Source organism: Impatiens glandulifera, chromosome 5 (assembly GCF_907164915.1).
Source record: "Impatiens glandulifera chromosome 5, dImpGla2.1, whole genome shotgun sequence".
In the NCBI taxonomy this organism is placed as follows: Eukaryota; Viridiplantae; Streptophyta; class Magnoliopsida; order Ericales; family Balsaminaceae; genus Impatiens; species Impatiens glandulifera.
In genome coordinates, this window is record NC_061866.1 from 48821723 (window position 1) to 48834838 (window position 13116).

Consider the following 13116-nt stretch of genomic DNA (forward strand, 5'->3'; position numbering starts at 1 on the left):
GATCATTTTTAAGTTAGTAATATTTTTAATATATAGTTAATAATGATCAAATCCTAAAAGAATCATGTGTAATGGAAAATTAAGTGAGAATAAAAAAAATATATATTTTAATTTAAAACGTTTTTAATTGGAAAATGAATTATTAACTCATTTATCTAAAAATTTGATTATTTGTTGATATAAGTTTTTATTGAAAAATTATATGAGATATTTGTTTTTCTAGTGATTTTATTTTATTATATAGTCAAATATTTTTACTCGAATTATCTTTAGTTGAATAAATAATTAAACCTTGTAAATGAAATGCTTTAGGGGCTTAATAAGTTTGGATTGATTTATATACAGATAAAAAATAATTTAATAATGTTAGATAATCATAAATTATGATAAATCTATCATAAGTAAAATAGTACAAATAGCCATCCAAATCAATATATTCATATTAAAGAAAGAATTGATACACTATTTTTCTTTCCTATTTTTAAAAAATGACTTAGTATCAATTTATATAAAAAATAAAATAGAATAAATATAGTTCAAAATCAAGTTAGAGAACCTTAGTTTTGATTTTTTTCAAAAAAAATAATACATAAAAGAAAGACAAATAAAGGAAAAAGTTCAACACAAAAGGATACTTCAATTAATGATAAGCACACAATCATCTTGACATGCTGGAATACATCTTCAAGCATGAATGAATTTCTTCCAAACCTAAATAAAGTCTACATTATTAAATGATAAAATCTCCTTAAAAGAAATTTAAAAAAAAAAATTCTATAAATTGAAAAGAAAATTTTAAGAAAAAAATGTGAAAAAATATTTAAAACTACTACTACTTGTTCTTTTAAGATATATATTTACTTTAATAAAAAAATGTCAAGTCAATTTTATAAAATAAACTAAAAATATAAACCTAAATAAAATGTGTTTTATTCTAAACCCTAAAAAATAGTTATCTAGTATTAAACCGTGCTCACTTGTACGACAAACAAGAATAATTACCACTACACTACAATTATTTTGTTATATGTTTTCATATATTATTTTATTTATATCACATTTTGTGTTGGATGAAAAGTGCGTATAATGTATAATGTGACGGAGCTGCCACGGCCTGTTGAATTGAGGTCGCACTTCAGAGCTTTGAACGGATGATTGCTGCTGCGTTTGAAAAATTGAAGGAAAATTATAACTAGGATCTTAGATTAGGGAAGACAAAACTGACGACAGTACTACTGTAGACGTTAATGACGTCGGAGCCGGTACTGGAGCTGTCGTCGGAGCCTACGATTGCTTATTTGATGTTAATGGTGTTTCATTCGTGAAGAATGATAAGAAAAGAATAAAAAGAAAATAAAATGAGTAAAGAGTAATTTCACAAGGGGAAATGATATAGGGAACGAATTGGGGGAACGAAATGGGGAGCGATGCCACCTGGCATGCCACGGAGGAAAGAGAAAAAAATTACATCTCCTCTTTAGCAAACTCTCATATCATTTCCCGCTAATCAAACAAAACCCTCCTTATTCTTCTTCTTCCATTTTCTTCACCCTCGGCACGCTGTTTATCATCTTCTCCTTCCATTCTTTAGATTCGTCTTCATCCGCGCCGTCTAGCTTCTTCTCCTTACATTCTTTAGATTCGTCTTCATCCTCGTCGTTTAACTTCTTACTGTTCTTGCGTCTTCATTCTCGTCGTCCTTCCGTTCTTTAGTTTTGCCTTCATCCTTGTCGTCTTCTCCTTGCATTTTGTTTAGATTCGTCTTCGTCACTGTCCGACCGTCCGATTAGCTTCTTCTTCTAATGGTATATCTTCTCTGCCATCATAGCTTACTTTTTTCTTTGTTTTATTGTTCTTCTGTTTGTTTCTTGGATTCACGTTTTTCTGTCGTTATGTGATTGTTATGTGTAGGAACCAATATGTAGCTAGAACCTGTATAAAATTGTTAATATTTTTGTTATTTTCCAGAACCTGTATAAAACTGTTAATATTTTTGTTGGCTTGTGTTGTCCTCTGTTTTTTTCTATGTTGTCTCGTGTCTTAAACTATGATGTCCCGTGTCTTAAACTATGTTGTCCCGTGTAAATATTGAAGTTGCTCTAAATGTTAATATTCTGATGTCATTTGTGTTATTGTAATATGTTGTTCTGTGTTTTAAACTATATTTTTTTTCGTTTTAATGCGTTTTATCCAATATGTTTTCCTGCATTTTATTAAATATGTTGTCATGTATTACTGTAATATGTTGTTCATGTGTTGTCATGTATTCTTTGTGCTGATTTCTCTTTTTTGTCTTATGTAGCCCTAGAAATAAGGTTAGTGTCAACAATTATTTCGTTCTATGTCCAATACCATGTTGTCCCGTGTATTACATCATGTTGTCCCATGTATTACACTATGTTATCCTATGTATTACACTATCTTGTCCTATGTATTACATTATCTTGTCATATTTTTTACACTATGTTTTAATACTTCGTTTGTTATTTTGTTTTAGGATACTACCGCAACAAGTAATCCTTCTCTAATATCAACGCAAGAGGAATGGAATCAACACTTCACCGCCCATCCAGTCTCGACTCAACTATCATTTACTTCATTGTTGTCGGGTCAATTACATCATGTATCTGATTATATGTTTCCCAAAGATAATTCATGTGGGGAAAACATCAAAAGATAACTTTGCTTAATAATATGTTTCCCAATGATAACTTTGTTTTGGACAATATATTTCTCGTTTTAATTGTTTTTTAACTTCGATTTAATTGAAAAATAAAACGGTTACAGAAATGTTATATTCATTACTTTATGAATGAAATTTAATAAATCATTATTTTACATTTAGAAAGAAAAGAAGAAACCAGGTTCTAGAAATAACGTTAGTGTAAAAAATTATAACGGTTCTAGAAACCAATACTATGTTGTTATGTTGTCCCATATTCATAACGGTGTTGTCCTGTGTCTTATACTATATTGTCCTGTATTTTGTACTATGTTGTCCTGTGTTTATTATTATGTTGTCCTGAGTACATAAATGTTATATTTCTACAACATATACTGCTACTTTGAAATGAAATGTTTCTTATTTTGAAATGAAATGATATAATGCAAAATATGTCCAAAATCATCATGTATGTATTCATTCACCATTTAACTACTACTTTTAATAATAATAATAATAAAACTGAACTCCGGTAGGACTCTTGCTGCCTCTGTCCGTGTCTGGCTCAAGAGCACAATAACGACAACAACTAGGATCATCAACTTTGACAAACCATTCTTAAGAGATCAGCTAACAATACTATTCAATTATAAATATAAACCATTACATTGAATTGAATTAACCATTCTTAGATAATATAATAATAGTTTTGAATTGAAGAGAAAGATGGTGATCAGCTAACAATACTATTCAAAAAGTAAATATTTTAATTATACTAACATAAAACCATTACATTACTGTTTCGGATAATTTGGTTTTGTACAACTTTCTGGTTTTGTATTTTAAGTTCATCCGATAAATGTTAGAATCGGATTGTAGAATCCTCGATAGGTATTGGATTCGTAGACAATGAATATTCTTGTTTGCATTTGCTCGGGTTATGCCACAAGTCCACTTAGGATCTCCCTCGTATGTCTCCATGTGCAGCATACAGAATACTCCACAATCCTTATAGTTCCCTGCGTCTTGCCAGGTCATTTTCAATAGCCTAAAAACACATGACAACATAACTAAAAACACATGACAACATAACTAAAAACACATGACAACATAGTCTAACACACATGACAACATAGTCTAACACACAAGACAACACAATATTAACAATTTAAGCTTAATATTTATCAACTGTCTTTCTTCCTGTCTTATTTCATAACAGCTGCTTTAATCATAACTCTATTATCTTCTCCATTTTCTAATACCACTCACCTAAATTTCAAAGATTTAATCATATACCTCTACTTCATAAACAAAGAGTTAATCATTTCCTAATACATCTGCTTCATAAAATGATATAGATATATCGACAGTTAATCATATACCATAAAATAAAGAACTGATTCAATGAAGATTAAACAAGAGGAGACAGTTAACGCTGCAATAGATCCACAATGAACAGGGGACACAGTAAATGAAAATAGTGCAACAATGATAACTTACCTTTCATCTCTATCTGAAGTTAACACTGCATCTCTATCTGGCTTTTTCCTTTTACCTAAAGTGTTTTTGTTCTTCTTTGTCATTGTTTGAGCGGATTCCATTTGAGCGGATATTTAGGGTTAGAGTTTGAGCGGATACTTAGGCTAGGGTTTAAACGGATTTGAGAGTGGGTTTGAGCGGAAATGGTAGTGAGTTTAGCGGAGATAGAATGAAGATTGAAGAGAAGGTTGTTAATCAGAAATGAGAGTGATTTTTAGCGGAGGAGATAGATTGAAGATTGATCAGAAATCGGAGTGAGTTTTTGAAGAGAGGGTTGTTTAGAGAATTTTGAGCGTTTTCAGATTGAAGAAAGAGAATGGTTGAGAGGAAATGAGAGGTATTATCCTACGTGGAAAAAGAAAATAAAATTAATTAAAATTTGACCTATGTGGCTTCGCTCCCCATTTCGTTCCCCACATTCGCTTCTTGTATCATCCCTCTTTCACAAGTCTAAAAAGTCATTTTTGCACAAGTTATTGGGCCAACCTTACTTTTGGAATTTGAGCTATTTTTTAGATCATTTCATCACATTCCCTTTTCCAACAGCCAGGTGCAACATCTTCAATTAAAGCTAAACATAACTGATGAACATGGTTCAATGTCTTCATGGTTTCGGTGTTGTTATCAACAAGCAAATTCTCCACTTTAGGGTGGACCGCCTAATAGATGAGGCGCAAGAGTTATTTCGCTTAACAAGGTGAGAATAGTCATTGTGGCATGCTAAATATCTATGATCAATTACTCTCCTTCCCAGTTTTTCCATTTTGCAGGTCTAAATGATGGTTGCTTTACCAATTAGTGGTAATTGTTTTTAAGAAATATATGTTTCTAGTAAGGTTTAGTGGTCTTATAAAAAAGACAATTAATCAATTGTTAATTTTAACATTAACATGTTATATATCTATAAATTTTCATACAAAAAATGTTTAAAAAATTGCACGAAGTAGAAAATGGCCTATTGAATTGTGCTATTATTATTATTATTATTATTATTATTATTATTATTATTATTATTATTATTATTATTATTAAGAAACAAAGATTAGATAAAGACAGCTACACACTGTTATATATAAAATGGGAATTCATATATCTTCTCTTAAATATGATTTTTTTATTATTTGTCCTAAAGTTTGCATTTTTTTTTATCAAATAAGGTTTTGCTTTAAAGATATGTTCCTTAGTGAAGATTATTTGTTGATTTTCTTAGTAACAATTGGATTCTAGCTCCCTCCCCCTAAAGACTATAATTTCAAAAGTTTTTTAATATTCATAGTATTTTTTTTATAAAAATAGAAGTTAATATACTATCAATACCTACATTTAATAGATATTTTGTGAGTTTGGATTGTGGTGGCCCAATAAATGAGTGTTAATAATATTTTAAGTATTATTTTCAAACAAAATTGAATATATAAATTTAATTGAGAATAAAATCTCAATATTTTATTTTATATTGAAAATGATATATTTTAACTGTATATAAATACAAATAAATAACTTCAACCAAGTTTGAGTTAGGTATGGTCGGTGAGAGGGCATGTGGTTGAAACTCTTCCAAATTGTACAATCTTAATCAACCAAACTCAAACTGAAAAAACTTATTTTAAAAGAATTTTCTTATATTAGTCTAAAATTGTTTTAACCAAAAAAAAAAAAAATATATATATATATATATATTAATATATAAAATACTAAACCATCACCTGCAAAACTGAACGCTTAGTTTCGTTTCTCTGTCTTTAATTCCTGCCGATTAAACACATTACCTGCAAATATACTAAATCAATTTAACTGGACGTGAAACATCGTACTCAAACCGGACTCAAGAGAACCAACAAATAAATGAAGACTCGTTAGATATAAAATTTTGATATTTTCTTAAGGATTTTACCTATTCTAAGATCATTTTAAATGTCTTTGAAAGACAAACATAGGTAACTGTTAGATAAAATTAGACCGGTTCACATAAACCTAACTTAAATAAATCTTCCATGCAGGAACAAGGAACCGGACCGGACAAACAAAAGAACCGGCTAAAGAAAACTAGCCGGTCAAGTCATTAAACCGACTAGGAACACTTGGAACATGACCGCATAAAGAAAGAATCGGCCAAAGCTTAAAACCGGAACCATCAGACAGTCGACCAGCCACAAGACAGAGGAATAACCGGAAGAAGTCCGGTTATATCACTCATACCGGAAGCCATCCGGTTAAGTCAAATGACCGACCAGTACAAGAAGACAATTCGGGTATCTGTTGAGAATGATACCAAAGGAACAGACTGAACACTTCCATATACATACAAGTCTGAGGAAAGTCTGCAGGCTGCAGAAGACAGTCCTACAGGATCTTTCCACTTCGGGATAAGTCAGAAAGGAGATCTTCCAATTACAGACAACTGTCTAACAGACAATGTCCACATTGAGTAAAAGACAAACCTAGCAGGTTTGTCTTACACACCGGAAGAACAGACTGCCAGGTCTGAGGTTGACCGCCAGGTCTGAAAAGATGACCGCAGGCTCTGAATCACTGAACATCTGCACCCCTGCTCAACCAATCAGATTCAAGGTAGTGAAATATGACCGTTGGCATATTTCACCTATAAAAGGGGCAGTTGAAGAAGAGTAAATGCGAGACAAGCAACATACAGTGAGACAAGTGAGAAATTCTAAGAGCATTTACTCTACAAGTGATAAGACTGTGTTGTTCTAGAAAGCCTAAGTGCTAAAGTTAAAGTGTGTTTTTAAATTTCGGTGTAAATTGTAAGGGTGTCATCGAGCATGAAATAAGTCTCGATCGGATTGTACTTGTATTCCTTAGTGAATATCCTTCTCGCGGTTTCGAGAGGAAGGGGTGACGTAGGAGTTTTATCTCCGAACATCCATAAAATCTGTTTTGTGATTTACTTTATGCCGGTTCCATTATCTAACCGATCCGTACCACTATAACCGACTTAACTCTATCCAAGCCGAATCACCAGGTTACCGAAACCGACTCATCAATTTTTAAACTCTTATCATCCGAAAGCGGTTCTGCCTATTATACAAGTGTGCCGCTTCAACCTGAAAGCAAACCTCTTCCGCGCTTGACCTAGTTTAAGGGTTTGTGACAGGTTGTGTAGTATTGAAACCCCGGTGTTAATCTTTAACCGGATTAATCACCACCCCCGAGTCAGAACCGCTAACCGGTCCTCCAGCGGCTACCTAGAGTAACATATAGAGCCTTCAAAATAACATTTTAAGGACTTTTTAGAAGTTAGGGAGGAAATTATCTCTATATCACTTAATTATTCGAATCACTTATTTTTCAACTAAAATACTTTTATTTTATCCATAAAATATTTAAATTTTAAACACAAAAAATCAATAAAAACCAACGTTCCCTTTTCTTTTTCTAACAAAATTCCAACAAATCATAAAATAAAAAATAAATTAAAAAAAAAAGCCTCTAGTTGGGCAAAATCATCACGAGTGACGTCTGTCTTCGTTTACCGACAAAAAGTTTGGTTTTTAATAAATACTCTCATATTCCAATTTGCATCTTTTTATTAATACCCTCAACAACGAAGACCACCGTTGACCGGACTAGCTAGATCGTCGGCGGCGAGAAAATCTGAAATTATCATGGAGAAGAAGATAGACCTGATTTTTATTCCTGCCCCAGGCGTCGGCCACATGGTATCCATGGTGGAAATGGCCAAGCTCATAGTCGCACGTGACCACCGTCTCTCCATCACCGTTCTCGTCATGAAACGACCCGGTTCCATTACCGATCTAGGCTCATTCGCTAAATCCTTATCCATCCACGGAGATTTCGACCAAACCCACATACGATTCATCGATCTCCCTGAACCCCATCCAGACTCCGTCGCCAAATTCAAGAACGCTGTCCCTTTCTTTGCCAGTACGGTTGAGGTTCAAAAACCGATCGTCCGTGAAGCCATCGCGACCGAGATAATCGGCCGGCCCGATTCGGGAAAGTTCGCCGGGATCCTAGTCGATATGTTCTGTGCTTCTTTGGTTGATGTGGCTAAGGAGTTTGATGTTCCTAGTTATATCTATATCCCTTCCGGCGCCTCTTTCCTTGGCTTGATGTATTATATGAATTCCTTAAGAGACGAACAGGGGAGGGATGAATCTGAATTTATGAACTCCGACGCCGACGCCATTCTTAACATGCCCATCTTCTCCAATCCTTTTCCGGCCAAGGTTCGATCTTTTTCTTCTTTTTTATCAAATTTGAAGTAACTGAAATAACCCTGATTCTAATTTTCTTGTAACAGTTGCTTCCTTTAGTGAGTATCGACAAGGGTAGTGGGTCGACTATGTTTCTTGACCTACCCAAAAAGTTTAGTTTAGCCAATGGAATTGTGGTTAATACAGTCGCCGAGATTGAGTCACGGGCGATTAGTGTTCTCTCCGGCGATGAGAAAGTCCCACCTATTTATCCGGTGGGTCCGATTCTAAATCACAACAAGAACGTCGGAGATAAGCACGACGAGATCATGAGGTGGTTGGACAATCAACCGCCTTCGTCAGTGGTTTTCCTCTGTTTCGGGAGTATGGGCACATTCAGTGAGGCGCAAGTGAAGGAGATCGCGGTGGCGCTTGAACGTAGCCGTCACCGGTTCTTATGGTCATTGAGAAGGCCTTCGATTGAAAACAAACCCACCCTTGCGAAGGAATACGATGACCCGACTGAGGTCCTGCCGGAAGGGTTTTTGGAGAGGACGGGAGAAATGGGGAAATTGATTGGATGGGCACCGCAAGTGGAGGTTTTGTCGCATAAAGCGGTGGGGGGATTCGTGTCGCACTGCGGGTGGAATTCGACGCTGGAAAGTCTGTGGTGCGGTGTGCCGGTGGCGACTTGGCCGTTGTACGCGGAGCAACAGATGAATGCGTTTATAATGGTGAAGGAATTGGAAGTGGCGGTGGAAGTTAAGATGGATTATAGGAAGAGTTTTAGTGGATTAGAAGACGGCGATATGAATATCGTGGCGGCGACGGTGATCGAGAACGCGATTCGGCGATTGATGGAAGTTGGGAGGAGCGATAGGGTGAAGAAAACGAGCCAGGAATGCCGGTCTGCCGTGATTGAAGGAGGGTCTTCGTATGTCTCTCTAGGCCGGTTCATTGATGACGTCATCAACAACGTCTCTATTTTATGAATTAGGGCAATATTATGTATCAAAATTATATATATATATTGAAAACTTATTAACGTAAATTTAGACACCTTTTCCATTAAATCTTCAGTTTTAATCGTGAATATGCTTCTTATAAATGTCCCACCGGGCAATTCCGGTAACTGGGATAGAGAATTTATAATGTATCCATAGTTTAGGACAAGATTAATAAATTTTTAAATGTAATAAAATAAATATTATATATATATATATATATATATATATATATATATATATATATATTAATATTAAATTTTATTAATAAACACAGTCATTTATCAAAAAAAAAAAATTAATTAATAATTTTTTTTATAAATATTTTATTTAGATGAAGTATATTTATAAATTAGTTAATATTTGTTATTCAAATATGTTAATTTTAGTTTTTAGTATAATTATTTTTTTATTTGAATTATTTAAAATTTAAATATTATGTTAGATAATATGGTAGGTTATAGTTTGATTTATATTATGTTTTAATTTTTATTTAAAGTAATTAATAAAAATATTTAAATTGAAATTTTTTTATAATTTAATTTATATTAAAATAAATTTTAAAATGTTATAAAATAAATATTATATATATATATATATAAAAGTAAACTTTTATTAATATAAAATAAAATATTTAAGAAGGGTTATTTTGGTATTTATATAGATAAAATTATTGATTAGATATGTGATTTGGTATTTAAATTTTTAGATAGTAATTAAATAAAATCTCAATAACTCATACATCAAACAAAGCCTTGGATACCTTCTAAATATCAATGATTGTGGCGGCTTAAAAAAAAGTAAAAAATTTGAGAGTTCTCAATCGACGAACATGGAGTTGAGAGAAAAGATTGAGAAGATGTGTCTCTAAAGCTTTTGAAGAGAAATAGGCAGTGGGAAGATTGAATCATGTCAAGTCTCAACAACTTCGTTAATAAATGAGGCCGAAAAAGAGAGGTGACGAGATTATGGAGGTGGGCTAACTGACAAGGCTAATCTATGTACAAGACAACTCGGTTCAAAAGGTTGTCGTTATTGATAGTTTTCTGTCTCTAAAGGGAAAACGTTAAATTAAGTTTATTTTATCTGTTTGTTAAATATTATTATCATTTTAGCTCGAAAAATTTTATATATTAAAATTAACCAATTTTAAACCTTAGTTAGGCCCTATAAACAATAATAGTTTAATGAAAAATAATAAATGATAGGCGTCACAGTAAATCTAAGGTTATTTGATTTTATTATGATTTGTTTGAATAGTCAAATATTAAGATAATGTAACCATCTTTTTTATTGTTTAATCTCTAAATAGTTAATTCAAATTCGACCCTTATTTGATAAAATTATCTCAAATAGTCTGAAATAGTAACGGGACAATTTTAAATATATAATATTATTAATTATTTATTAATTAAATAGATGGTTGGAAACAAGATAAAAAAATGTAGAGAATTAGCATGTATATGATGAATAAAAATATAGTTTTTGGTTAAGAAGGTGTAATTATTATATAGGGTTAAAATGAAATTATTTACTATTATTTTGTAATTAAATTATTATTAATATTTTATTTTTATTTTTTTATTATATTTTATTTAATTAAAAATATAAAGTATTATTGTTATTTATATTAATAAAAATTAAATACATAAAATATTAAAATATTAAATCATTCAAATAAAATAATAAAAATATAAACACATAATATCATACTAAAAAAACTTTAAAATAAAAATGATTCAAATTTAATTTATAATCAAAATTTCTCATATATATATATATATATATATATATATATATATAATTACAAATAAAAAATTAAAATATAAAGAATACGATGATAGAATTTTTAAAATATTATATACTAACATGGATCAAACTCATTTAGGTTAAATATAAAATTATTTTATAATTTTTTTTATAATTCAATTTTATTAAAATATTTCATATTTAATTTTTATAATATTTTTAAACAATTTTCTTATATAAAACTATTTTTTTTAACTAAGAGAAAAAATAAAAATTAATAGAGAAATAGAAAGTGGACCCAAGGATAATGAATTAATTATTCCAATTTTTTCCAAAGAGGAATGAATGGTTATGGTTACTTAGCCTAAAGAACCAAATTAATAAAGTGGAATCACGCTTATGAATTAAACACTTTAATTTATTTTCAATATTATTCGCCCACCAACCAAGCATCCTAGCTAAATTATAAATTATAATATTTATTGATTTATTCTTATCCATGAGTTAAAAAATCAACTAACATTCTTAATCTAAGATCACTAATCAAATTTTGTTTGTTGTATTATTGGTAATTATAAATTTATAATATGTTATATTAATATTTTGATATCTAAAAGTTTTTAAATAGTAGTTGTTGTAATTATATATTTAATATATATATATAATATATATATATATATATATTTAAAATTTATAATATAATTTTTTCATTGGCATACCATGACAAAAATGTTTCATTTTATAAAATATTCCACGCGTCTCCTGATAATCAGTTCACAAGTTTCTCAATAACGTATGGCATTGCGTCATTCTCAGACTTATTTTTAGATATTCATTTTTCTCAATTTCAACTAAAATATCATTTTTCTTAAATTATATATTTATACGTACAGTATTATCATATGAATGTCCTCATTCTGTATCATTCAAAAAAAAACTTATTTATTTAAAATATAATTATTAGAGATAATTTTGAGAATATAATATTATTTTTTTTTAAATTAAAAAATTATATATATATATAAATAAAATAAAAAATAATAATTTAAAATTTAAAATATTTTAATATTTGATTAATGAATTAAATGATTTAATAAATGAAAGATTGAATATTTTGTTTTTGTTATAATTAAACAAAGTCTTGAAATTTATATTATTTGGTTTTTTTCTTTTATTAAAAAACACAAATATTTTATTATATTTTTCTTAACTAGGAAATTATTCAATTTAATAATTAAAAATATTTTTATTTTTTATAAAATATAATTAAAAATTAAAATAACTTATTTTTTTCATAAAAAATGAATCCAATAAAAACTTTTAAATAACCTACCTCAAACAAACCCTAATTGAACAAAGTCTTTTGTCTAAATAAAAATAATTCTGAAGTAAGTATTAATCGAACCATAATCTTGTTTGTTTGGTTAAAAAACTTAAAAAATGTTATAATATATTTTATTTTTTAAATAGAATATATTTTTAGTATATATAAAATGAATTTAAAAAAAAAATCAGCCTTATTTAGTTTGGATTATTTAAATAACAAAATCTAAAAAACATATTTTCTCACTCTATTTTTATATTACCTCACTTAATTCATTAATTAAATACTAAAATATCTTATATTTTAAATTATTATTTATTATTTTATTATTATATATATTAATACAATTTAAGTATTCTCACCTCTTCAAAATTGATCACCACTGATCAATAATTTTAAATAACCCTAGTCAAATAGGGAAATGCCTTTTGATTAGATGAGATAATCAAACCAATGAAAAAAAAAAATAGAGAGTACCCAATTCAAATATGTATTATAGAATAAATTGATTCTCTTCAATTTTTTATTTCTTATGTTTTAGTTGTGTTAAAATAGAATTTCCCTTGATGGGATTTGATTACATTCAATGGTCAAAAGAAATCCACTAAGAAATTTTTATCATGCTTTGAGTACTCTTCTAGGGTATCAATTATATTTTTT

At 29.8% G+C, this 13116-nt stretch overlaps 1 protein-coding gene across 1 annotated transcript; it reads left to right on the forward strand.

Annotated features, from left to right (window-relative positions):
• Nucleotides 1-7750: 7750 nt before the first annotated feature.
• On the forward strand, nucleotides 7751-9458 carry LOC124938757 (anthocyanidin 3-O-glucosyltransferase 2-like). Its single transcript, XM_047479260.1, has 2 exons — nucleotides 7751-8412; nucleotides 8487-9458. Exons 1-2 carry the CDS (start codon nucleotides 7828-7830, stop codon nucleotides 9369-9371), a joined length of 1470 nt encoding a protein of 489 aa, XP_047335216.1. The 5' UTR covers nucleotides 7751-7827; the 3' UTR covers nucleotides 9372-9458.
• The last annotated feature ends 3658 nt before the right edge of the window (nucleotides 9459-13116 follow it).

Excerpts from the sequence above, each read along its gene's own strand:
- LOC124938757 (XM_047479260.1), top strand. The coding sequence starts at position 7,828 with ATGGAGAAGAAGATAGACCTGATTTTTATTCCTGCCCCAGGCGTCGGC. Across the intron at positions 8,413-8,486 it reads CCAATCCTTTTCCGGCCAAG|TTGCTTCCTTTAGTGAGTAT; the intron begins GTTCGATCTTTT and ends TTCTTGTAACAG.